At 38.3% G+C, this 27,996-nt stretch overlaps 1 protein-coding gene and 1 non-coding gene across 3 annotated transcripts in view; one reads left to right on the plus strand and one right to left on the minus strand.

The window, feature by feature from the left end:
- Positions 1-8,559: 8,559 nt before the first annotated feature.
- TRNAR-CCU (transfer RNA arginine (anticodon CCU)) lies at positions 8,560-8,632 on the minus strand. The gene has a single exon. It is a non-coding gene; the product is annotated as a tRNA-Arg (tRNA).
- A 395-nt stretch (positions 8,633-9,027) lies between these two features.
- LOC145996615 (inner nuclear membrane protein Man1-like) overlaps positions 9,028-27,996 on the plus strand; it is a 41,380-nt gene continuing 22,411 nt past the window's right edge. For both annotated transcript variants that reach the window (XM_083133194.1, XM_083133195.1), the window contains exons 1-4: positions 9,028-10,294; positions 14,561-14,610; positions 22,311-22,493; positions 24,736-24,952. In XM_083133194.1, coding sequence (XP_082989320.1) covers positions 9,028-10,294; positions 14,561-14,610; positions 22,311-22,493; positions 24,736-24,952 — 1,717 coding nt within the window. The remainder of the gene's footprint in view (positions 10,295-14,560; positions 14,611-22,310; positions 22,494-24,735; positions 24,953-27,996) is intronic.

The raw sequence follows: 27,996 nt of genomic DNA on the forward strand, positions 1-27,996 counted from the left end.
GTTCAAGGTTCGATCGCTGGTGGTCAGGCCGGTAGCCAGAATTTGATTTCGGAAGGGGCTTATCCCTTATCGGCAGACGCCATCTAAAGACGAAAAGGTTGGGGGCAGGAGTAAATGCGCTGAAGATGAATTTCTTGGTATATTGCAACTTATCATATACAGATGTTTAATCCTGTTAATGAAGTAAATTTAATTACTACTACACATTATTAAAATCACACATTTGTGATTTCGGGATTTCGGGAAAGGACTGCAGTCCCGGAGCCCCTTCCCTGGGTATGTGCCTGCTTGTATTAGTTCCAAAATTTCTGTGCTGTTCCAACATCGTGAGGGCAATTTGGGAAGTACTTGAAAGCGATATGTATGCAAATTCTGCTCTGGAAACTATGGGACTCGATGTGATGACTACGCGCAACCGAACGAAAGAACTCTTCGCAGGTCTTGTCTCTCAATATTAATTTTACTGACTAATTGTAAGTTTTTCCGGGCCTCCTCGATGACGCAGTGGTGGCGTTGCCGCCTTGCAATCAAGGGGTCCCGGGTTCGATACCCGGTGGAGGCACATAGTGGTTCGGATCTCCGATTAGCCTTACTGTGCATACAGTGGACTTAAAACACGAACTCGTTAATTGGAAGGTTTTAGAAGAACTAAACATGGCTTTTTATGCATCGTACAACCTTTCACCCTACTTTTACAGTTTTTCTTCCTAAGAATTCCACTGAGTATAACACGCTACGAAACCAGAGGTCCAAGGTTCGGACATTGAACAGATATGGTTGTATCATGTCTGTCCCATCGCCATTCCTTCGGCTCATCATTCATCCTCATCGTCGCATTTAACCCAAGAGGTAGAAAAGCGGCGTAATATAGAAATATATAAATGATTGATTTGGTTTATTTTACTTCGCTTTTCTGACACTTTTTGGCTAATCGTGAAGATGAAGATGACAATGAGTGATGTGAAATTGATGATTTGACCATCATAAAGAACACACACGCCCAGTCCGGGATTCGATCCCAGGACCCCTGGCATCGTAATGCACCTTGTTAACCACTGCACAACAAATAGAAACAGAAAATGCTTGATAAGTTATTTGCTTCTCCATAACTCATGATTATATTATAAGTATTATTCGCTGTATGACATGGGATTATTATATTTGTATGTCTAGCCAACCTAGCCACCTAAGCAGCAGCAGCTTCCGCATTTGCAGGTGGAGGCTAAATGAAGAAAAATCACAGAAAGTCAGAAAGATATACAAATTTTGTAACATACTACTTATAGAGCATGCAGACGGCTGTAAAAACAATTGCTACATACCTAGTTTTCTTCCTTAATTGAATACATGAGATCAACCACCCTGGAAGTCGAACCCAGGATCTTGAACGCAGAAAGTTCCAGCCACCCGTAGCTAAACCTTCCGGTTTGTGTCATCCTTTCGGCGCCCATGGAGCCAGTGCAGGGCCATAGGAAGAGAAAGTGCGGGTTTTGGGGGGATCCTGGATCTGGTGTGCAGCAGGGAGGAAAAATGCATTTTCAATAGGTCTCAGACTTCCCTGACCGGGGCGGACCACAAAACAATTAACTGCATCCCCTCCCAATACATCTGTTTGTGTTCAACAAGCAAGAAACAGGGAAATAAGAAAGAAATGCCTTGCTTGGGTTCGTGCTACTAAAAATTGAAGAAGTGTTTCAAACTGCAAGAAAAATTTACTGAAGAATTATTTTGCAATATTTGTCATCAAAGTAAAATTTCCAGCAAATACAGAACAGTTTCCCGGGGCCAGTGCCCCCGCGTGCCCCCCCTAACGACGTCCCTGGCATTTTGAAAAAAAACAGGAGAGATTAAGATTTTCAAAGTTTCTTAGACGCCACTTGGCAGCCTGGTAGGGCCTTTCTCTCTACACTCGTGGAGGCCCCGAGGACGGTGGTGGTGGTGGTGGGGGGGGGGGGGGTTGATAAGAAAGAATTGGCATCGATTATTATATTCATAAAATATAATAATAATACAAAATGAGTGTATCATTTTTTAAAGTTTAACGTCCTTTGGTGCTTAATAGTACTGAAATAGCGTAACAAGTCTCATTATTTATTTTATAGTTTAATGTTTTACTAAAGAATATATTGATTTTCAATTTCCCGTTTGCTGCGGAATGACGGGGGGGGGGGGCTTTCGAAAGGGAGCGATATCTGCTACCATCGCCCAGGGTGGCAAAATGACTAGCGCCGGCCCTGCTCATGGATCGAATAGCAATTAATAACAGTTCGTGTTAACGAACGAAATATAATACATAACCAAGTACAAACGTATAATTATCAAGATGAATTAAACTTTGAAAATTATCATTTTTATCGTCAAACTTGTCGGAAGTATCAGCTCCTTTCTAGTTTCTACCAAAAAACAAGGAAACACTATTGCAAGTATGATTTAACACACAATTCGATCCATTGTACTAAAAGTCACAGACAAAGGTAGCATATATGAACTGACCTGAGAGGAAACGTACACTGCACTCTGTAATGTTCGCTTTGTTCATTAATGTTGCCATGATTTACTTTCGCAAACCAGACGACGCGGTATCTTCTGATCAACAATTATCGAGTCCCGTACCCTAAAGCGCACCTTCTGTTCTTCATCGGAAAACTGCACAGTACCATCGTAAACAAGGCTGAAATCTCCAGCCTACCCGCTTGAATTCCGTATGTTTACAAGAACTGGCCTCAAACATGGCCTGCTCGATCCCACAATGCAACATTTTGTGACGTAGATGAAACACATCTATTGGTTGGATTTAGCATTTCTGTTGTTGTATTTCAGTTCCATGTTTGTTTTAGGCCAGTCTCACACAGTAGTTAAGTAGGTCTTCATTTCCCAACCCACCTCCGACTCGAAAATACCATGAGATTTTTTACGTCTTCAGTTCGCGAAGGCAGCAAAAGGGGTCTCACACGATCCTTAAGATCGTATCTTTAAAAATGGCGACTGCACAATCACGGTATACCACTTCACAAGTTTAGATGCTAATAACTGTTGAAGATAAGGGAAAATAATGTTTTCTCTTAAAAGAATAAGAGAATAACACTGGCACTGTTGAAAAATGCAGCACAGCACATGTAACCCGTGGCAGTGAATGTGAGTGTATAACATATGTTATTTCAAGTTGATATATCACTTTACGGACACACTAGCATAAAGTTGCATTACCCGTATATTACGATAGAAGTTGCATCATGTAATGAAACCCTTCTCATACGATCGTTATGTATGGGGCTGCTATTTTTAGATTATGTATATTACCCCATTTTCATGAGGATAGCCGAACAAGAATAGTAGGAATATATCTGTAACTTCAATTAAGTGTGATATTACTTACGCCTCGTTTCAAATTGGATTTTTAATTCTCAACCACCTACTCCTATTCTTCCCCGCAAAATTGGAAATATATTACTGTCAATCTTTATTTTTCTCAAATCATTGGTTAAACGAAAATTCAGAGCTGCTTTTTCACTCCGGTACAACTTCTGTCTGAAAAAAAAAATTCCAGTGGATTTCAGAATTTTGTTCCTACACCCTTCCTCCCCACTCCCCAATCATATATGAAATCAAAACCACGAGAAGCGAGGACACAAAAGTGAAAATTACCTCCATAACCAAATTTCATTAATCTTCCATGTGGGCGCAAGGATATTTAATAACAAAAATGACCATTTTCAAAGCATAGGTTACCCTCCAATTATTGCTCCTTCTTCCATTGTTTCATTATTTAAATCTGTAGAAAACTGTCCCACATTATGTTTCTCCGTAGGCATAGTAAAATTGACTCTCGAAGAGCCGAATGGACAGAAATGCGAGAACACGCAGGGGTCATATTTCTATCGTGTAGTTTTAAAATTGTTGTACATATATAAACTTTTAGTGTAAATATTAGTTATGGAAGAATTATCTTATCTTAATGATGGATATCAGTCAAAATTATCTAGATATTCAGAAAATCTGGTTATCCATCATGTTCACGACAATTATTATCCATGAAAGAGTCAGTGAGGAATGTTTTTCGTTAAAGATACTGCCTTATCAGTCTATTAAAAAATTAAATATTTATTCTCAAGAAAAATAAGTTGATATGCAAAACATAAATAATCCTACCAAATTTTATTTGTGTACAGTTGTAATCATTAATTTGGATAACACCCTAATTGAAATACTCATATATCAAATTTGAATTGATATTGATATACACTTACATATGTACGTTATTCTCAAGCACAATAGTAAAATAAGTAACTGAAGTAAAACTGCTTTCAAAATTATCGAATGACGAGAATCATGATAATAAATAACCATAGGCGTAGCTACAACTTTATATTTGGGTGTGCACAAAGAAAAAAAATGAAGTCTTGTACCTTTTTAATAGCATATTTTGCAACACAATCACTTGGCTCTTTAACTGCACTGATGTTTGTAAAGGATTATAAATTCATCAAATTACAGTGTTGAAAATTTCTGAATATATGTAGTAGAAAAAAATCAAATTGCATAGAAATTACATTCACACAAAATGTTCACAAATGTTACAAACAAATACATCAAAATACACGTCATCTATAACAAGAGACGTCTGTCAAAATGTACAATGTTCTTAAACTCATCAATAACTTTATTTACATCAATAGACTAAGCTTTTTCCTGTTCCACAAATAGCAAGAGCAGGGCTTCCAATCTATCCTGCTTCTGAGTTGCTCTTAATTTAGTTTTAACTTGAGTAAGCTTGGAGAAAGCTCTCTCACACGTGCAGCTTGTGACAGGTATAGAAGAAAGGCACTGCAGTACAGAGTAGAATGCAGTAAATGTCTTCTTTCTCCAATGATTTAAAAAATCGAAAATCTATAGACACCCGTTTCATCAGCGATAATGCACACGTTTGTACCAAGTAATGACATTTTCAACTTCTTACAAACTGCCGCTTACTTTCTCCCTTATTGAAATATCTGTATTTAATTCTCTTTGATATAGCAGCCCATTAGGGTGTGCCTAGGCACACCCGGCACACCCCGTAGCTACGCCTATGTAAATAACAGAATCTATTTTCCAGTAAACACAACTATCATACTAGGGGCTTATTTTGAATATCCATAGGGTTATCTCAAGTATTTTATGCAGAAGTAGCGGAAAAGTAGCGAAGTAGTGAGTAGAGCACAGGAGTAGCGTAGCGAGCTACTTTTTGGTAAATGTAGCTGTAGCTGTAGTTGTAGAGAAGCTAAAAGGTAGCGTTCTTATCATTGATTTTGATAACTCAGTGTCAGGAATGCTAAAATTAACTTACTTAATATTTGTTGTATAATCGCCTAACTTACTGGAAAGCAAAGATTAGATTTTTAAAAATTAATTGGAATATATCATATGTATCGAAATTAACTATAACGAGTTGTGCAAAAGGGGAATAACACAAATAAATGTGATATTTATCAATTTTATCTTCTTAGCCCTTAAACGGAATGTTAGTTGAGGGGGGGTTGTTTGCTCGAACCTTGTGGATAGTTGGGGCATGCTTCTATAAAATAAATAAGAAAAAGGTGGAGCGATGCTTTACATAAGCTTCCTTGAAGACAGAGTAGAAATTTGTCACATTGTAATCAAGGGTTTCCAGGTTCGATACCCGGCGCGAAGACACAGTGGTTCGGAGCCAGTCTCGATTAGCTTATCTGCATAAAGTGGGCTCAAAACAAAAACTAGGAAAGACGCTTAGTTGGGAGGATGGGATCCTTCTGTTCCTCCATTCCCCATACTGCTCATCATCATTCATCATTCTTCCTCATTCTCTCAATTAACCAATAGTGGCAGAAAGTGACTATAGATAAGATAATTACTAAATAAACCATTCATCCTCATTTTCATGATTAGCGAAAGTTACAGAAAAGCGACGTAAAAGTAGGAAAAAATACATAAATTTCGTAACTGTATATTAACTCAAGAAAATTGTCGTTTCTGCAGGAAAGTCGATAACTTGCACGTACTTTTTACGATATCAAAAACTATATTGAGGAAACTTATGTGCAAATCCAAGTGTTCAAAAAGTATTGTAATTTTAAAATTCGTGAAAAAAATTATGACGAAAAAAATTGTAATTCCAGAAAGTGTATGTCTATCGTTCTAGTAACTATAATTTATTGTGGGTGAGATCCTATATACTGACAATGATCAATGCTGTTAACGTACTGCTGGTACGGTATATTGTTTTGTCATTGTAGTGGAGAATGGATCGCTCGTTTTTGCATTGGAAGATGTATTTTACAGTAACTAATGACATTTTGCTGCCTCTTACACCATGGATATCCACAGGATTTGTTAAAGAGATGTCACAAAAGAGACAAGTATCTCACCTATGCGATGCAGCTAAAAACGTAGCTGTTAGCAGTGACGTAAATATCTACCCCGCAAACCCCGCGGTGTGTGTGTGTGGGGGGGGGGGGGGGCGCAGTAAGGATGATAAATTAAGAAAGACCGATAGTTCACAAAAGTTTCCCTTTCAGCGTTAAAATATATTTTCAACCGGATATATTCTATGTTTATGCTCAGCGGCGGCGCCAGGATAATCATCTAGGGAAGCTGAGGGGGTGCGCAAAGAAATTTAGGGGTGCGAAGCTGAAAATAAAGAAAACATGAAATACACATGCAACCTTTCAAAACTGGGGAAGCTGATGGTAGATAAGGTTAAGCATAGTGCGGGGGCAAAAATAGCAAAAAGCGGGGAGCAACTACATCCCTACTAATCGCCGCCTCTGATTAACATAAATTACTGACTGAAATGAAATTATATGTGTGAAGTATATAACTTTAGATTGACATACATTTTCCAGGGAGACTGTGCCTTCCTTGCCTTCCACCTTGATATGTATTAAGTCTTATACTCCAAGATAGTGGTCGTACAGTGCAAACATTCAGATACAGGTTACAGTCTTATTGAACTATGTAGTGAAATACAAAATGAAATTATCCTTGTCTTTAAAAACATTTTTGGAACCTTTTCAATGTAACCAATTGAGGTACTACAAAATACATAGTACCTTCCGTCTGCTACTTCAGGACAAAACGCGAGGTGCACAGCAACTTCGTCTTCGTTGAAATCCCTTCTGCCTCACTATCCCCAACAACGAACTGTAAGATTTCTTCGTGAACATTGGGCATCTTCCTAACAGTTTTTTTTAAAAAAGAAAAGCCTGAAATAGTACGTTTACTAGACATGTTAAGTGGATCAAATACAGAGAACGTGTTAACAAGAAAACTACCCTTTCACGTTACAACTCGTATTAATTGTTCCCGATACCTTACCTTTGAAAGCAGCTGAAATTTTTGTTTCAGTGCGAGGAAGAACAAGCAGGGGGAAAATAAACAACTCACATTAAGCTATATGCAATTATCGAAAACCAAACAGACTACTTGAAGAAACAAAGGAAGAAATATCATAAGAACACTGCTGACGAAATTCTAAAAACGGCCGCTGATCTTTATAGAGGTTGCCGCCAGTGCAGAAATGTATGTATATCGTCATCTCTTTCAGTGCTTGCCTGTTGCAATAATAACGGTCTTACTTCAGTACCTAACATTCGGCGCTCAATATGACGACATGACATAATATGACACTCTAAGGGTTAGTGTTTTTAGTTGAACGTAGTGGGTGCTGAAAGGGTCGTGGAAGAAAATTAAGTGGAATGCGATACTAATTTCTGGAAGAAATATGAAGAAGATTTATCTTGCACTACAGCTACAGAAATTGTTTGTTTTCAGAATGTAGTGTCAACTAAAATCAAAAGAAGAAACATGTCGAACATCGAATTCCTCTTGGTAGAAAACAAAATTGTGGTTAGTAGCATCCTGACCTATGCACTCCTTATATATACAAAATCGCAGAAGAATGGTAATGTGCATTTACTATAGTATTTTTTTTGTAGTAACAGTGTATTTTGATATATATATACATAATTATAATAGTATATATTTTATTTACAGTTTGTCTGTTGTCTTAACCTTTCGTAAAAGTTGATTCAAATTATATATATGGATTTTCATATTGGTATACCTAATATAAATGTAGGCATGAATTAATTTTTCAGAATGCTCTTTTCTTTTTTAAACGAGTAGGGGCGCACAACTAGAAGTTGCGGGGGGGCGCAGAACGTGTTAAGTTACGCTACTGGCTATTAGCCTGAATATATTTATCTATGTCAGTTAGTTATCTGGGTATTAGAACTATTCAGATACTAATGAAAAAAATATGCAGATATCTACAAGCTGCGATATCAAAATATTTATAATATGGATTATCCGTATTTCCATGTAATAGACTTTGTCTTTATGAACCTCCTGCAAAAGTAAGCGTTATTGTCGATTTGTAGCGACGTTTAAAATTTCCCTCAAAATGCTGATAAGAAATGTAGCTGTAGCACCAACAAATAACATAACGGAAACTTATTTTTCATGGCATACCCTCCAATATCATAACGTAACATATTATGAAGAAAACACTCAATAAACAAAACAAGAAAAAATTTACTGTTTTACCCCTGGCGGGACTCGAACCCGCAATCCCCGGTTTAGGAGACCGATGCCTTATCCATTAGGCCACAGGGGCGCACGGCCTCAACCTTCTTTTGGTCATTTATGAGTGTCTATACCTCGACTTTTTAACTTTCCACGCAATTATCTTCTTCATCGGATCTTATTATGCTTTGTCTGGCATACATGTAATTGTTGTGGTATATATCATGCTTTTCTGAGTATTTCGTATACTTTTTCCTAAAAGAAGTAAGAACAGATCTTCCGAACAATCTATGCAGGCCTTCCTACATTGCGAGTCGCACCATGTCCTATCAGGAATGTATGCTATTAAAAATATAAATTTTAATTAACAAAGTATTATAAAAATTATCAATCTTTTTTTATAACAAGTACTAGAGATAATAAATAAGTGCCTATATTTTCATTGAGTATAAACGGCAACAGTAGTCATCTTGACTTTTGTGTAAGATGGCGTCGCTGGACGGTTTGAGCGATAGTGAATTACGACGTAAACTTGCGGAATATGGATATCCCGTGGGCCCTGTTACTGAAACAACCAGAAGTATTCTACTTAAGAAGCTGAAGCTGCTGATGAACAACTCTAAACGATCTCCATCGGAAACTAACACAAGAAAGAACAGAAGAAGTTTGTCACGCTTTAGTTCAGGGGAAGAAGATAGTGATGGTGACGATGCTGCAAAAAGCATGCCGCCTCCAAATTCAACCGTAAGATCTTTAAGAAGAAGGTCAGCAGCAGGTAAAACAGAGGTATCTTCCAGGAGATCTGTGGCAGAAACATCAGTGAGTTATCGTCGTAATGATTCAAGTTCGTCCAACGATACATTACCCCCTGCAAGCCCAAGTCAGTCACTTGAATCGAGGCAACCTGGCAATGCAATTCAAACCAAGTATTCGAGAAACTACAGTCCAGTGGATAGAAGTAAACCTAGTCTAGTTGGTGGCGATGTTGAACACCGGAGCTCTGCTAGGAATTCCGATTTTACAAGAAGCAGACAATCAACAATGCAGACAGATGGTTTCGATACAGGGTCAGATTCAGACGTCTCAGAAGAAATTCCATCCAGAATCACCAGAAATAAGACAGTGAAACCTAGTAATGACAAACCTTACACATCTCTGTTTAATAATATATCACAAAATTTGACCTCAAAATTTTTCTCGAGTGTTGTGAGTGGTGCGAAGTTTGAAGACAAAGTTAGACAAAACGAACAATCAAGTAATGCATCCCATTACTCAAGTGTTATCTCAGGCCCTAGTTCAAGCCCTTCATTTTTGGGATTTAACTCTAGAAATAAGACACTAGCATTAGAGAGTTTGACTGACAGTGAATTACGCGAAAAGCTTGCCGAATATGGACAGCCTCCAGTTCCCATTACAGGAGTTACGAGAAGCATCCTTATTAGGAGGTTGAGAACTTTGATGAACAGTTCAGGGCCAACATCTGTGAATACTAGTAATTCGCCACCAAGTGTCTTTGATGTGAAAGAAAGTGATGATCGAATGTTCACGCCTAATGGACACTTTGTAACTGGTACAAATCAAGATTTTTCTACGGAGTTTAAAACACAAGAAGACGATGCAAAATTCTGGAACTCACAGTCAATTTCCATTTTATTGTTACTTGTGGCAGTGCTATTTTTCATGGTAATTGGAACTATGTATGTGAGCATGAGGTACAAGGAAAGCATCACTCAGATAGCAAGTGTAAACAAAAGTAAGTAACCATATACAATTACAATATCACAGAAGTGTTAAATAATCTGATGTTTATAGATTTTTAACATGCTACAATACACCTAATTGGAAGTGCAGTTCTAGTACAACCAACAACATTCCTTGTTTGCATCATTAATAATATGCATTTAGGCTCTTTATTTCAGCTATTATCACGAGGTTTTAATCTGTGCATGATCTATTACTGGCAGGCTCTGTAGTTGTTGGCATCATGTACCAGTGTCAATTTATCTTCATGTTGGTGAATTTTTTTTTTTTTTTTTTTTTTGCTCACCATGGAGTTGGGAAAAATGATGCAGGGTGTTCTGATATGGACTGCTGCTACTAATATGTCACATGACGTAGGTATAAAGAGGATTCCTAAATGCTTTCATTCTTAGGTTAGGCAGGTCAGGTTTAGAGTTGTTAGCATTAAAATTACTTTTGTAAATACATCCAGCATGGTGAAAGTAGTCCGGGTCTTATTTCAGTTTTTATTGTTCGTCTATGTGCATTCATTGATTTAAAAGTATGAATTGTTCACCAATATTTTTGACATTGGACTGTCAATAAAATGTTAACACCAGCTATTATGCTAGCATACACTTGTGTAGGCTTGATAATTTTTGCAACAGGTACCAAAGAACAAGGAAACCCATTTGTAAGAAAAGTCAATATATTTTGAAGCTTTGAACATTTCTTAGAAGTATCAATTAATAATTTTTAATGTATTTTCTTTCCAAAAGTAGGTTAATACAGTCATGAATAGCAGTTTTTCATGTTGAAGGAAAGTCTCTACAAATGCAGAAGCGGACAGTTTGTTAACCAATCTTTTGTCATAGTCATATTTGCAGGCCTGGCCTGGATACAGTGATGCTACTGACACAGCCTGAATGTAGCAAATGTTAACCCCCAGGGGTGGTAAAGTTGTTGCCCTAACAAGCACCAGGGTAAAGTCTGAGGAGGAAGGGAAATCTGTAGTTTGCATATTTTACAAGTGCACATGTATATATCAGCTATACTATACTAAAGCTACCAAACCTACCCTGCCTAACCTACTCGAAACTTTAACATGTTAACACCATACATAACTGGGCTCACTTTATTCACAAGAAAATTTGCAGCACTCTGAAGTTGACCCATATAGTTTAGCATAAAATACAGTAACTGTTCAGATTGTTTTATGATTTTTTTTCAAATTCTCCTAGCAGAAAGACTGATTATCATAGAATTTTGGAAATCATTGTCACATGAAATTTGAACCTTCCTTGAAGTAGTGAGCGCTGTTTGGATTTTAAAAAAAATATATATTTATGTTGAAAAAAAAAACGTTACGCAAGCATGCGTGCTTTTCGTGGACAATGTATTCTCCGTTGACAAGCAACAGTAAGTATCGTAGACTAGTGAGAATGAATGTAGAAGTAAATCAGAATCTTCGTAGAATGCATTTAGGGACTTTATTTTAATGCTAAGGGAACCAAACCTGACCTGCGTAAGCTAAAGACGAAAGTGTATATTTAACAAAATCTTAAGTAATCGCTAAAACAGTGCAGTATGAGTTAACAGACGTAAATTGAAATCGAACTATAATGAAATCGCAATAAAACAAAAGGAACTTGGGCCTAAAATGCATGGGCTTTCCTATGGCATAGTGGTAACATTGTCACCTTGTAATCAGTTTTAACATATGAAAAGAGACGTCAGAATACATATTGCAGTGTAAAGTAAATTGTGAACCTGACAGCCTTACTTTATTCCAGATATATGTGTAATTTTGACTTATCACTTAGTATTTTCCCTTGGCATTTTTTTGCGTATTGCTATACCACTCCCTCCCAAGAATTGTAGTACATAGTTTTGTATAACTTTTGGTACCATTGACCCTCTGTAATCCCTCAAGAAAGTTAAATATTTCCCATGTTTTATGAAGATTTTGTTGGTTATGAACGTTTTTAGTTGTTTTTAGCTCATGGAAATGTGTTACTGTGAAGTAATGTACGTCTGTTACCTTACCGTGAGCAGAACAGCTTGAAGGCTTCACGCAAGTGAATGTAGTGCTCGACATGGCATTGCACAACAGCAGCTATAATTTTACATAGTTCTTTTGATATTTGAGTGTGCATACAAATGGTTTTCACTAATGAAAATTGGCGAAAGTAGGTACTCCAAAATGGCGGGTTTCTATTTATGTGGGCCATACTTTGGGATCTAATATCTTCGTTTATGTGTTTTCCATGTGCTGGAACATCAAAATCTCAAAATCTGTCCATTAAAAAAAAATCAACATAATTCTCAAGGGGGTACATTGGGTCCCAACTTTATATTGTAAAAATGTTTTCCCCATCAAATTTACTGGTGAGCAGGTGGAAAGTGCTATTTTGAAGTATGTTCATGCTTCAATAATCAAAATATGCCACTTCCTCCCACCCACTCACATTTACATATATAGGGTGCTAAGCCTGCTGTAATTCTTTATAACTGTTAATGACGGTTAGTGTTGAAATCACAGACATCGGTTCACATGTTGTATCCTTTTTTTTTTATTCTGTTCATTGCTACTATTTGCAGGCAGAAAATAAGTTTTTGCTCATGATATAAATATTTATAATCACTTTTACTTAAAATTACTAAAATGTAAAGTTTTAGAGATCAAATTAAATTAAACGGGACTATTTACCCGCTGTACCACTTCGAGAATTATGTTGATTTTTTTTTACTTCATAGATTCTGATGTTTTACTTTATATAAAAATGTATCCAGCATGCTGAAATCACAAATAACAGAGATATTTGAAACTAAAACATGGCCCATGTTACTAAAAACATGCCATTTCGGATTCTGCTTCATGGTAAGGTAACAGACATACTTTACTTCACCATAACACATTTTCACCAGCTAAAAACAATTGAAAATGTTCATAAACATCATAATCTTCATGAACCATGCAAAATATTTAAGTTTCTCGAGGAGGTAAAGTGGTCAAGGGTACCGATTAAAATATTCATAAGGAACTGATTTCATAGAATTATAGGAACGATTTAAGATGACCGGACCCCTCTCCGATGTTCTTCATATTTGGCATACTCACTCACTGAATCCTCCTAATCACGAATCTGAAGTTAAAAAGTTGTTGGAAACGTCTAGAAATTGCGAAAATAAGTCATTAGTTCTCGGAATGGAAACAGTCTATTTTCGCGAAATTTTTTGTTTCACAAGGAAATATATATATTCCTGATACTACCACGACACCAAATTTTAACTATGTTTGCCTAACCAAAAATAACCTAACCACATGTCAATGGTTCGTGTGGCTAGCGTCAATGGTTCACAATTATTTTGCAATTTCTAGACGTTTCCGACAAATTGTAACTTCAGATTCGTCATTAGCAGGCCTCAATTAGTAAGTATGTCAAATATGAAGAAAATCGGAGAGGGGTCCGGTCATTTTAAGTCATACCGAATTATGAAATACTTTGTGGTGCCTGCTAACAAATTTTAAAAACTCTTATTATGACCACGTAGCTTGAATGCATGAAAAGCATTAACGAAAATGTGTTACATGTGTGTTGCTTTAAAAATGTAACAAAGTTTGACTTAATTTGTCTGAAGCATTTAGGCTACAGATGCTAATAATTTTTGTTAGTGAAATATGAAAATTAGATGCATTCACAAACATTTAAACCTTAATGCAATTGAAAACAATAAGATTTCTGGATTAATTCAGTTTGTTATTTACATGGACTTTCCGTAGAATGTGTGAATGGCAACTTTTATTGAAAAACAACTCTTTTGTACTATGTGTCAGTCATGTTAAATCTTTTGCTATCAACTATATCTATAGGTGATCCATATATGAACAAATCATAGCATGGTTTAATTACCAATCATGATAAGTTATATTGTATTTACATATATAATATGTAAAGTATACTCTGTCTCGGTTATCTCTGGAGGAAGGCCATGCATGGCGGAGGAAAATTGAGTGGAGAGAGCGAAGCAGTACAAGCTGCTGAGAAGGCTGGTAACGACAGTCACCTTCCCCCTCTACACAATCCCGTTCCCTCTCATGAAATCATGGAGGAGCAGTCTCGTGTCACTACTTGCGCAGAGCCTTGTTTTTATTTTCTTGCTCCAGAGAAAGATGGGACAGAGTATAGGAGACTCTATTTTTGTTTATCTGCCCTTGTGGCTTTTTTCCTCATTCTTTTCTTGTATATGTAACCTGTATCACTTCCATTGTATTCTGAGTACGTATTTTTGTTTCTAGGTCACCATTTTACAGTTTGTGAGGCAGGCAACAAAGACCACATACCTGAGGTAAGTGTTGTAGCTAGCATGAATGCATGTTCTGGTTATAAGTATTTGATTTGATATAAGTAAAGTGTGCATTTGTTTTTCTTGTTATCAGTTTTGTTACAAGAGGGAGTTAACCTCTTAACTGGGTATGACGTAATACTCCATTCTGGCTCTACTGATTTATAATGGGCATGACGGGATACTACGTTCTCATGTTCTTACTGCTGATATCTGTTGTGTATGACGAGATACTACGTAAAATTACTTTCTTCTTTGTTTCACCAGATGGCTCTGACTTCCAGACTGTTGTAACCGTTAGAGTTAGCGGGAAGCAACGAACACAGCCCGACGTTCAGTTCTATCGCGTATGCAATAATGGCTCAGGCAAATCGGAAGCGACGGCGTGTTTTTCCTGCTGAGGAAATCCGAGATATATTGTAGTTGTAAATCTCGCATATTGTAAAAAGTACAACAAGGACCAATAAAAGAATAAACAATACCTAAATGGTATGCCATGGAGCACAGAAATATTAACTAAAATATTGGTTTACGAAATTCATCAATTTATCAACAAAAATTCCCAGGGCAGATTGGGCTTTCGACGAGGAAATTACCCAGTTAAGAGGTTAATACTTTCATCAGTAGTCATTGAAGAAAGTTTGACATTAAGGTGAGACATCATCTGTTCTCTGGGCAGGCCATAATATGTGATTGATTACCGTTCCTCACTTAATAGTAACCAAATTAATTAGGGGCCAGGATCTGTGCCAGAGTGGTTAGCACATCACACTATAATACCTTGGCATGGATGTTGTTTGCGAGTGTCACTTCATCAATTTAACCCTCCGTCATCTGTGTCTTCATAGTAGCACAAATGTCCCACACGCGATTTGCACCCTCAGTGCTGCCGTATCAAGACCAACGTTATTTACAGGAATTATTGATGCAAATCGATGTGGAATTACACTAGCACTTACTGGAAATCAGATGAAATATACATGAATGTAAACATGTTCATTTCAGACATTTTTATTAGCTATTAGAAGAAGTCAAGTAAAGTAATTCTCATAGAATTACAAGCTTAGTCTCTTGAAGCAAATGCATCAAAATATTATTCTAAAAATAATTGAAACTTTGCCATGTAATGAAGGAACTAAAAAAATGACCAACATTCGCAAAATTTTCAATGTATTTTCTAAAAATTGTCAACATATTTTTCAAAAGTTTTCCACCCATTTTTTTTAAAAATGTTCAACATTTTTTCAAAAGGAATTGAAATCGTATAACTTATATAGGCTTAGAAAGTTCTTCCAAAATTCTCAGTCAAAATCTTAGACTTGCAGAAAAAGCAATGAAATGTAGAGAACACAACCCGAAGAAACTTAAAAAAATATTTTTTTAAATGTTCAAATCTCAATATGTTTCTCTTACGAGATATATGTAAGAAAACACATACGGACTCAAATAAAAGGAAGCAAATGTTGTCACTTTTCAATATCGATATTTTGACAATTGGACATTTTGTATGGGTACTGCAATGGTCTCTGCATACAAATAATGTGAATTCCGAACAACATACCGTGCTTTTATTATTATTATTATTATTATTATTGCCTCCAATGGCATGCTATAATTTAAGGTAGGAAACGTTCCTGCATGCTGAACTGAGTGCCACCAAAGGGGGACCGGCGACTTCAGAGACATGTAAGCAACTGAAAGAACGATAGAGAAAAGGCACAAACGTCTCTTATGTTTTCTTGGGAGTAGTGTAGATAAGTTAGCTAGTGCTTTCCCAATCATTGTGCTGGTAAGGAAAATAATTCAAAATTTTAAGAAAGGTGGCACTCAGTGCTGCAGTACGGGTTGCAGTGCAGAGAGTTAATCATATATCACTCATCCTTATCTTTGCGATTAGTTAAAAGATTAGTCAAAAGTGGCAGAAAAGCAAAAAAATAAATCATTGATTGGGGAATTCAGAGCACAAGTGGTGTAACTCCACTTTTTGTGGAAATTGAGTTACATGTGTAACTTAGAACTGTGAAGTGTCAACATTTCAGTGGTAGAAGTAAGTATCCCATAAGCTTCAAAGCCTTGCTCATAGAGACACCACTGTGTCTGTGCTCCAACAGCTAAACATAGTACTACAGTCCCGCAGAATTAACTTGAGAGAAATGCCCGCTCTGTGAGTGATTCAACTGCGCTCGAATTGGCTAGAGCGGGGGACTTTCCGCTGTAACGGGCCAACGAAAACTCTAATGTTCGGGTGCGCGAAATGTTACCAACTGTTGAAAGGACTCACGTGCAGTGACTGGTGAAGCAAGCGAAGTGGCAGTGCATAGAGCCTCGGTGTTTTCAAATTACGGATTGAAGCTAAAGAATAAACTGTTTATCCATTTATTGTGTAAGATAGAATACTTATAATGTTTATAATTTTCTTAGCATGTCCTCTTAATACAGTGATATTTCCGTTACACAATGTAATTATTTTTCAAATCTCCCATCTCCCGTTGTCAGCTGATTGCCCGTGATTTGCGTGAGAGTCAAGCATTTGCTGTAGGTTGGTACTCCTGCAGCGGCGCCGGCAGCCTTTTGTCTCAAGTTAATTCTACGGGACTGTAAGTTATCTAAATGTGGCTTTTTCTGTCTTGAACGGAGTTCCTCATTTGTGCTCTGGAACATTCAGTTCTCCTCCTAGTGGTGTGTGTATGTATGTAAAAAAAATAACTTGTTGTACATAATAGTTGGTCTTGGTGCTGTTCATTGTAGCGTTTTGTAATGATATCAGGTTTTCGTGGAATTCTATCCCTTTTTGATATGTCACAGGACCATATTACCATTAAAAAAAATTATTGAGCCCAAAGAGGCCACCATGTTGGTAACGTGCCCTAACAAGTTTTTTTCCATTTCTTATATGTATACATTTGAGGGTTCCCACGTAGCCAAACGATTAGCGCTCTCACCTTTGGTGTGAGCGGTTCCAGATTAAATTCCCAGTGGAAGCTCCCTAATTTCAGCATTGACCCAGCATCGTGAGGACAATCGGGAAGCTACTTGAAGAGAATAAATAGCTAGCTCTGTTCTTGAAAGCCAGAAAACAGTGGGGATGGGACTCGATGTGTTGACCACGAATCACCTGATGGAAAGAGCCCATTCTGACAGGCCTTGGCCCTTATAGGAGTGTTGAGCATGGGGTTTAGTTATGGGGACATTTGGCTCATGTTTTAAGAGCATGTTTAGCCTTTAGTGGACAGCAATTAACACGTCATTTCTTCAAACTACACATGATATTTCAGTTCTGTCTTTTTTGTTCATTTGTGTACATATGAAGGTATGACATACTCAAATCTCAAAACAATACTATTATTAATAAAAGAAGTTTGAAAATGTCAATCATCCCCTTCAACATGTTACGGGGTGATATTTACTCTTCAATCACTACTTTTTGCTGATATATTTTACTTTTACATGTAATAATGAAAACAATAGAACATGTTCAATGTGCGACAGTTAAAGGTGTAGCTTGAAACCTTCAAATTTAGAATATTTGGCTTTCTAAAAATAATATACTTCCTTTCTTTTGTTGTTTTTTTTTTCCCAAATTGGTGCATGAGTATTACATGTCCACAGAGAGAGATCTTTTTTCATGCTTCTCTGCAAATTTGGTTCATCCAACGACCATAAGTCTGGAGCTAGAAGCGATTGTCCGGAAATACTTTCCGTAAGCTGGCAACACTGCTTTCCTTGTGCATTGTTATTATTTTTTCACCAGAGAGGTATCAGCTTATTTACATGGTTGTACGAATGTCCTACTGCTACATTATACATTTTTTAAATTTACTTTCATTGTGAAGGCCATAGGGATTTGTGGAACACTAACTTTGTTTGTAAAATTTTGATTTCCTTCTTCTTCCTTTAACTTTTCATTATTGTGTGCAGGGTGGCTACTCACCGGGAATTCCTTGAATTCCGGGAATTATACATGAATTTTTGGCTCCGGGAATTATGCGTGAATTCTGCTTGAATTTTTCTCCGTAGACGTGAAAAATTGCAACTTTTATTAATACAAATGCAATTGAGTTTATACATATTTATAAATGCCCTGAGGCAAGTATTTCGCAGTTTAGATTCTATTTTTATGAGGGGAGGAAAGGAAAGCTGGTTGGAAAATAAAACTGAATACTCTCAATCTGTTTACTTTGTTAGTGCCCTTTGCAAAACAATCTATCTGACAGACGGAAGTTTATTGAGATATCTTGAATTTTAATTAGGTAAATTTGAGTTTGAAATTCTTGTATAACTAACAATTTTACGTAGATTAGTGTATCCCGTAACATTTGTGACTTTTTTGTAGATGTATTTCGAGTCTGGATATGTGAAATGGCAAATGTAAACTCCACACCTTAAATTTAATCTTATACAACCTCTGACAATAAAGTTCGGTGAATGATCCTGAATATCGAAAGTAGACAAATTCTTAATGAAACCTATCTTACTGTCCTTCGAAGTAGTCCTCTCCCATGGCTATGCACCGTTGAGAACGGCTGTACATGTCCTGGAAACTTTTAGAAAAGTCTTCTTTTGGGATGGTGTTCAAGACCCTCGCCACGTTCCGTTGGATGTCCGGAATATCCTCAAATCTCTGACCTTTCAAAGCGATTTTGAGACGTAGGAAGAGAAAGAAATCTGGAGGATTCAGATCCAAATTTCTTGCAATGCATTGCTACAGAGGATGAGAGCTGGTGTGTGAGGTACGACACTGAAACGAAACGAAACGCCAAAGCATAATAATGGCGTTCTCCTGCATCACCCCGTCAGAAGAAGGTCAAGGCATAAAAATCACGCATCAAGACGATGCTTATCACTTTCTTTGACAGTGATGGCATGATCCTCAAGGAATTCCTGCCGGAGGGAACAACAATTTTTCCGCCTTGGCCTTCTTCCGACGGGGTGATGCAGGAGAACGCCATTCCATGCTTTGGCATTTCGTTTCAGGGTCGTACCTCACACACCAGCTCTCATCCTCTGTAGCAATGCATTGCAAGAAATTTGGATCTGAATCCTCCAGATTTCTTTCTCTTCCTACGTCTCAAAATCGCTTTGAAAGGTCAGAGATTTGAGGATATTCCAGACATCCAACGGAACGTGACGAGCGTCTTGAACACCATCCCAAAAGAAGACTTTTCTGAAAGTTTCCAGGACATGTACAGCCGTTCTCAACGGTGCATAGCCATGGGAGGGGACTACTTCGAAGGACAGTAAGGTAGGTTTCATTAAGAGTTCGTCTACTTTCTATATTCAGGATCATTCACCGAACTTTATTGTCAGAGGTTGTATATATATATATTCCATCTAATGGAATTGAATCAGAATTTTTGGATACATTGGAATCACAAAGACCCTTTATATTATTAATATACTGTATTTGTGTGTGTGTGGGGGGGGGAGGTAATATGCAAGGTTGAAACAGTGAGAACATCTTCTTCTAGCCTTGAATTTTGAAAAGTTCACCTTGAAAGCTGGGAATTATACTTGAATTTTATAATGGTCCTAGAGTGGCCGCGGTGGCTCAGTCGGTAACGTGTCTGACTACCATGCTCAAGGTCCCGGGTTCGATCCCCGGGCGGTTCAAATCCGGGAACTTTTCTAACGGAAGCGGCCCCGGTGCCCACCCAGCATCGAATGACATGGGTACCTGGGGGAAATCCTGGTGGGGTAAAGGTGGTCAGGGGCGTGATGCTGATCACATCACCCTCACTCATGACCCGATCAAGAAAGTGTGGGGCGTTACCCCCACACCCCCTATACACCTTCATGGCATGGTGCTAAGCACAGGGGAGCACTTTACTTTCCTTTTTTTTTTTACCTAGAGTGACCACCCTGGTGTGGTACAATGTATAAATTTCACCTCTACTAAAAGGTTTGTCATTAATCTCTCTACAACAATTAGTTCTCTTGCTATGATTTTCTTGCACATCGTGGCAAGTTTGAAACGTGTTTGCCTGAAAACTTCCTTCTCGAGAGGATAGTATGCGGACCTGCAAGAAGAGGAGTATGTATATGGGAGGGAAAGACAACTGTTGAAGAACACCACACCTCTAGGTAGGATTGTGGAGGGAGACAGGCAGTGGGGATATAGGCCAAGCCCTTCAAGGGCTGTCTTGCCACGGATTATTATTATCCTGAGAATTAGGCTAGGTTTGAAAATTTTTATTAATTTGCAGTAATATTGTCTCAAACAGTGTATTTAGTAAAACTTTAGTAAATTAATATTGTGTGGATATTCAGTTAGTCTGTAAGTCCACTTTGTGCACAGAAGAGCTAATTGGGGACTACAGTTTAAAGTGCCATCTGAACCACGATATGCCTCCACTGGGTATCGAACCCGAACCCCTTGATTGCAAAACAACAGTGTTAACTACTACACCATATGGGAGGCCCATGGTTATTGTCTCATTATCAGCTCAGCGTCAATCCATTCACTTTAGCTATTGGGTCGGTGCATAAGTTCGTAGCATTTTGTTCTGGGTTGGCAACACTGCGTTCCCAAGAGTTCCTTGTCCGATATTCAATTGTTATGGCTTAGTTTGTAGTTTTGTGTATGTGAAAACACAGTGTATTCTAATGCTGTGCACATTTTTATCTATTTTGCGGACGAAACAAGATGGAGTGTCAAGTGGACAAAGTTGAACATTTCCAGCACAATCTGCTCTTCGAGTTTAACTGAGTTTAACCAAGGATCAAGTGCAGCAGTAGGAAGATTTTTCCTAATGAAGCTGCTCTTCAAACTTTGCTAACTGATTTCTTCATCTCAAAAACAATTTATGCTGTGTAAGGGACTAATGCCATATACTGAGAACACAGTAGTTCTACAGGCGAGGCATCGAACTCGTCACCCAACGGTTGCAGATCGTCATTGACATGTGAGGCAACTACATTACTGACTGAGTGAGTGCTGTTGTGACTGTGTATTGCTAGACTACAATAACAATGTTTCATCTTACCACCTGTGTACTTGCGTTAATGTATTCCTGTTAACATATGTTATAAAATGCTATGCTAAACTTATGCACCGACCCAATACATTGTACAGGTTGTATTTAAAATTCTGACAAAAGTGTGTATGACACTGAAGAGATATGAAAGCTGTAAAACAAGATTTAAGTCCATTTTATGCACAGGTAGGCTAATCAGGACTGGACCTACAGTTTAAAGTGGGATCCGAACTGTCGTGCTACATGCCTCCACTGGGTATTGAACCCAGGAGCCCTTGATTTGAAAGCGACTACGTTGCCACTATGGAGCCCCAATGATATGATGAAATTGACGAAGGGACAGTCATAAAGAGCACCCATGGCACACCGGAATTTAAGCCTAGGGCCCTGGCATCATAGCATGCAGTGCTAACCACTCCACCACGGAGGTTGGCATAACTGGATCATGCAAACATAGGTATGCTCATTTGAACAAAATACATGTGAGTAGGTTTGCCAGTTATATTTCTTCCTTACCGAAATCCAGGACAAAGTAGTTAGCACAGAGTGCTATGATGCCTGGAGCGCAGGTTCGAATCCTGGCATGGGTGTTCCTTGTGAGTGTCCCCTCATCAGATCATCACTCGTTTTCATCTTTAAAGATTAGCCAAAAGTGGCAGGAAAGAGACTAAATAACAATAATGAAAAGTTATATACCTTGAAATGCTGACAGTTTACTTTTCGTTCTAGGTGAATTGCATTGAGAAGGATGACGTGCAAATGGCCATTGATCTGTATCGAGTTCTCTACCCAGCAGTGTTGCACAGGGCAGTGGATACCTTGTGTGCCACCATGGAAACAGCAGGGGGTGCGATATCGTATATCATGTCCGAAGAAGAAGCCGTGCAAGTTCTGGACAACGAGAAACAGCTGGTAAGGCACATAGATTTATGTATTGCTTAATTTGTGGTAAGATTAAGCCTTGTTTCCATATTAAAAACACTTTTAAGTTGCTGACCAAGATATAAAAACACTTAATATATAACGTTTCAACCCTGTATCAGGGTCTTCCTCAGAGGAAGAGCTAAACTAGTTCCTAGTTCTTAATAAACTGCGTTGGTCAGCAACTTCTTTTTCTCATGGCGTCACAGCCCTGAATCGGGCCATAGCCTCCGTGATCATCTGCCTCCACTTCTCTCAATTTGCTGCTGCTGCTTCCAATCTTCTTGTTCCTAATATTATTGCAGCATCTCTCTTTATCGCCTCCTGCCAGCAGTCCCTGGGTCTCCCTGCAGGTCTTCTTCCTTCAATTCTTGCTTGCATTACTCTTTTGGGTATGCGTTGATCTTCCATCCAAATTATGCGTCCTGCCCATTCTAGTTTTTTTTATTCTGATGGTGGTAGCCAGATCTATTTCATTATATATTCTATAAATTTGTTGATTATATCTTATTCTCCACCTTCCATTTTCATTCACAGGACCTAAAATACTTCTTAATACTTTCCTTTCGAAGGCGTTGATGGTGTTTGTGACTTGTTTATTTAGGGTCCAGGTTTCACTGCCATACCATATTACTGGTCTTATCAGTACTTTATAGAGTGTTATCTTCCATTTATAATGTATCTCTTTTGATTTTAAAATTGATATCAAGGAGTAATATACTTTATTGGCTTGATCAATTTTCTTCCTTATATCTTCCATTTCCTCATTATTTTCTGTAATCCAGGCCACTAAATATTTAAATTGTGTGACCACGTCTATTTTTTGAGAATTACTTGTTAGTTCTATTGGCTTCCTTCTCTTCCCTTTTGTTGTTATCATTGCTTTGGTTTTATTGGGATTTATATGCAGCCCAACTTCCCTTGCGTTCTTCTCAAATTCTTGGAATATTTCTATTGCTTCATTTTGTGTTCGTCTCATGATGTTCAGGTCATCTGCACATCCTACTATTTGTACCATTTTGTGCTCCAATGTTGTATTTGCATTTACTGGTATTTTCCTTATTACGTACTCGAATACCATGTTGAAGAGAATATTTGCCAGTCCATCTTGTTTTTAGCCCTACTTTAACTGCAAAATCGTCTGTTGTTCCATGCAGTAATTTTACTTGGGTCTTTGTGTGTACCATTGTCATTCTCGTAAGTCTTATGAGCAGCAACTTACTGTTTTTAATTTGTGGTTTCCGCATCTGGAAATAAATTTCAGGCTTTTGTAGAATGCCCCATACTTGATGCATTTGATTTCGTTATATTGATTTAATTGCATATGTGATCAATTTATTTCTCAAGAAGGTAGGTAACGGTTCCGATTGTTTTATGATTTTTTTCAAATTCTCCTAGCAGAACAAGTAATTATCGTAGAATTTTGGCAGTCTTTGTCACACAAATTTGAACTTTCCTTAAGCACTGTTTGGATTTTGACAAAAATAGTTATTAATGTTGGGTAAAAAAAACTTTAAAATTACCTTATGCAAGCATGTGTGCTCTCCATGGACAAGCCGGACCCTGTGGCCAAGTGGTTAGCACATTGCGCTACGATGCCAAGGGTCCCAGGTTCGAATCCCGCTCGGGCTTGGTTGTTTCTGAATGTCCATTCATCAATTTCATCACTCATCCCCATCTTCGCAAATTACCCAAGAGGCGCAAAACGTGAAGTAAAATAAACTAAATCAATCAATCGATCTCCATGGACAAGGCATTCATTCTCCATTCATAGAAGATAGAATTCAAACCTTTTGGCCACGATCAGTAGGAGAAAGCATTTAGGGATCTATGCCTGACCCACCTAACCTAACCTAAAATAATGGTATGTTATAAACAATGGCGTACAATTGGTTGGTAATGATGGTAATTTTTGTAATTGTTATAATTAACATATAAGTTGCAAAGAAAGCATTGATGCAACATTAATAGTTTTTTTGTGTGGTTTAGTGAAGGCACATATGCAATAATTGGTTCTTATTTTTCACTAATGATGATAATTTTTGTAATTATTATAATAACTGCACCTATATAAACAACAGAGGAAGCAATGATTCAATAACAAAATCGTTTCTTGAATTTCAGTCATAAAAATCTGAGACCCTGTGAGGTAAGTTGCTTGTATGGCGCTGGCAAGATAGGGTTAAGGCAATAAGAACATGAAAATGACAATTTCACTTCTCTTTTCTCCAAGGGGCTAAAAATCATAAAGAAGAACATGAGGAACGTGAAACTTCTCCTGAAGGATAACCCTCACTGGGGAGTGGAAATGGTGGGACCTGACAACCAGCCAGTGAACGATCCGAACATCGCCTGTGGACTGCAAGCCAGGGAGCCTGTTCTTCCTTTTTGGTGCAGCATCAAACTGAAATTGTACGCTGCAGTGTATGTGACCCTTCTCATCGCTGGTGGTAAGTTTTTGACGTTTTTGTCTTTCCCTAAGTTGGAACTATTGTATACGACGACGACTCCCCATGTGCTTCCCCAAATGGAGTTCTCCATGGGGAAGCAGCATGTGAAATAGGGCTTAACTTGCATGGGGAATGTCAGAGCAACCAGAGCAGTGGTTCTCAGCCTGTGTGAGACCATGACCCATTAATTTTTTTTTATAGGATGGCGGTCTGGTCCAGACAAATTTATTCGTAAATGCCATAGCATTTTTTTAAAATTTGTACTAACATTAAGTATTAATAATTAAGGTAAGGTAAAGTTCCCCATGCATACAGCACTGTGCCATGAAAGCACGTTTAGGGTATGTTGGGGTAGGGCCCTACACATTCTCAATCTTGGCCATGTTCCTTTCTGATCAAAAATGTATATTATTTAGTGTAAAATTGATTGATTTTAATGTTATTCATGTGGGGAAACAAGTGGTAGCACTTGGTGCGAGATCCAGGCTATATGACGGATGGTCGAAAACCTCCCAATGATAGGCCTGTAAAAGTTCCTGCGTCCAGTTGGCGAGTGCAGGCGGGCGTTGTCATGAAACAGTAGGACTTTTGCAGTCAGTTTTCCTCGGCGTTTGTTTTGAATTGCTCTTCGCAACTTCTGTAATGTTTCTCAGTATTTGTCAGTAGTAATTGTTGCACCACGTTCCAAAAAGTCGACTAGCAGTACACCTTCCCTATTCCAGAACACAGTAGCCATAAGTTTTCTTGCAGACATGGTTTGCAAGCATTTTCTTCGTTTTTTTGGTGAACTGGTGTGTCCCCACTCCATGGACTGTTTTTTAGTTTCACAATTAACCTGCTTAACCCAAGTCTTGTCCCCAGTAACAATACGATCAATAAAGGAATCGCCTTTCCTCTGTCAAAATTTTCGGAACCCATCTTGCACAAAACGTATGGTAGCCTAACTTTTGGGTCACAACTTCATGCAATAAGCTCCGTGAAATTTGCGGAAACTCAAACAAGAGCTCTGTTATTGTAAAATGGTGATTTTCACGAATCTTGTCATTGATTTTTGCGACCAGTTCATTTGTCACAATGCTCGGTCGCCCACTTCGGTCTTCACCGTGAATGATTGTGCGGCCATATTTAAACATGAGGCACCAATGCCTCACTCCACTTTCACTCATCACATCTTTACCGTAAACCTCACACAGTTGTCGATGAATGTCAATCGGTTTAGTGTCTTTCGCCAACAAAAATCGCATGACCGACCTCACTTCACAACTGGCAGGATTTTCAATTGGACCACTCATGTTAACAATGTATTATGAACAGAGCAGAAGCGACACGAACTTCACACATCCACAGCTGGATGCGCACTGAACGGGCGGAAGTAGCATCGTTGCCTTGCCTTGTAATCAAAGTGTCCTGAGTTCGATAAGTCCAGTCCTGATAAGCCTTTCTATGAATAAAGTGGACTTAAAAACAAGCTCAAACTAAATAAAAATACACTTTAAAACAAGTATGACACCACTACATTAGTCCAATAGTCCCTCACCGTGCCCATACAGTCTAAGGCATCATCCTTTGGGCTCGGGCTATGAGATATGCACTGGCTTGAGTCTCCTGGGAGGAAAGCATAACCACTTTTCTCCAGAGATTTTGGCCAGTGCATGGGAATGGTGGCCAACCATCATCATGAGGATAATGGGGAACTAGAAAGAGTGGTGTAACCCGGTCATGGGAACCTACAGCAATGACTGTGGGTCCTGCTGACCACATGTCACCCCGTAACTTGTTGGATGATCGTCCGTCCACCTCTGCTGAGGCATGTGGGAGTAAAGTATGCAGTCGGTAGGTAGGTTTTGTCCTTCAAGGACTCTTGAGCCATGGGTTATTTATTTATTTGAAAAATCCTGAATACTGAGAAATGAGAAGCATGCGCGCGCACACACACACACACAGACAGACAGACAGACAGACATATACATATAGAACAAGGCTATACTCAATAACTAGGTTAGAACAAATATTAATAACTCTTCAGCTGCTTGATGCACGCCGTTGCGAAAGCCTGCTTCGATAGATGGAAGCGTGGAGCATCGGCGTAGGAACATATTGCGAGATTAGAATGTAAGGCCCAATTCATTCTTTGAATTTGAAAACTCAAAGTAAATCGATACAAAATCTTAGATCCCGAATTTCATCACGATGATGGGTGGCCACTGGTCCCGTACACAGGCTGAATTATCAACAGAAAAAGTTATGCTTCCCCTAGGAGACTCGAACCTGTATGCATCCCTTACCCAGAGCCCAAAGCATGACATCTTAGACTGCATGGCCCACGGTGCGGGACTATACGTCAGCAAAAATACCGTATTTCTTCGAATTCCAGGCGCACCTTTTTCTCGGTCTTTGATCTTGAACATTTAGATGCACCTTGGATTTGATGGCATATTGATCTGAGTATTTGTGCATAAATTAAAATATACAATGGTATTAGTGTAATATAGAATAAAGTATTTACGCACTTCAATTTCCAAGTTTTCTCCACGATGTTTTATCGAAGTACATGCATTGGTAAAAATCACCGTTATGAAAATTTTGTTTCCTTTATATTTGTTGTGTTAGAACAATCAAACTTTCACAACATATAGTCAGTCTATCTGTAGCAGTGAATCACAAGAGGGAAACAAAGAAACGGGGTTTGTTCTTATGCTGTTTGCAGTAAATTGGTGGTCAGTGAGCCGGCTTTTGTAAAGTACATTAAACAGACATTAAAAATGTAGAGACAGAAGCATCACTCACATGATGCAGCACTTAAACATAAGTTATTTTGTGCACTGAGGAATTCGGAAACCGTGGATCTGGTTGGCGATTTACCATAAATGAAGTGCCCATTCGTCATTGGAGAGGTCAATGTTGGCACTCAGTTGCCATCAGCCTCTCTCTTATACATGGGAAGAAGTGGTACAGATTCCTGCCAGGATGCCGTTACTGTAGTCCATTATTTCTGCCACTCTCTCTACTTGGCCTTCCTTGAACCAGCATTTGGCGACTCTCTT

Source organism: Lepisma saccharinum, chromosome 12 (genome assembly GCF_977018435.1).
Source record: "Lepisma saccharinum chromosome 12, izLepSacc3.1, whole genome shotgun sequence".
Lineage (NCBI taxonomy): Eukaryota > Metazoa > Arthropoda > Insecta > Zygentoma > Lepismatidae > Lepisma > Lepisma saccharinum.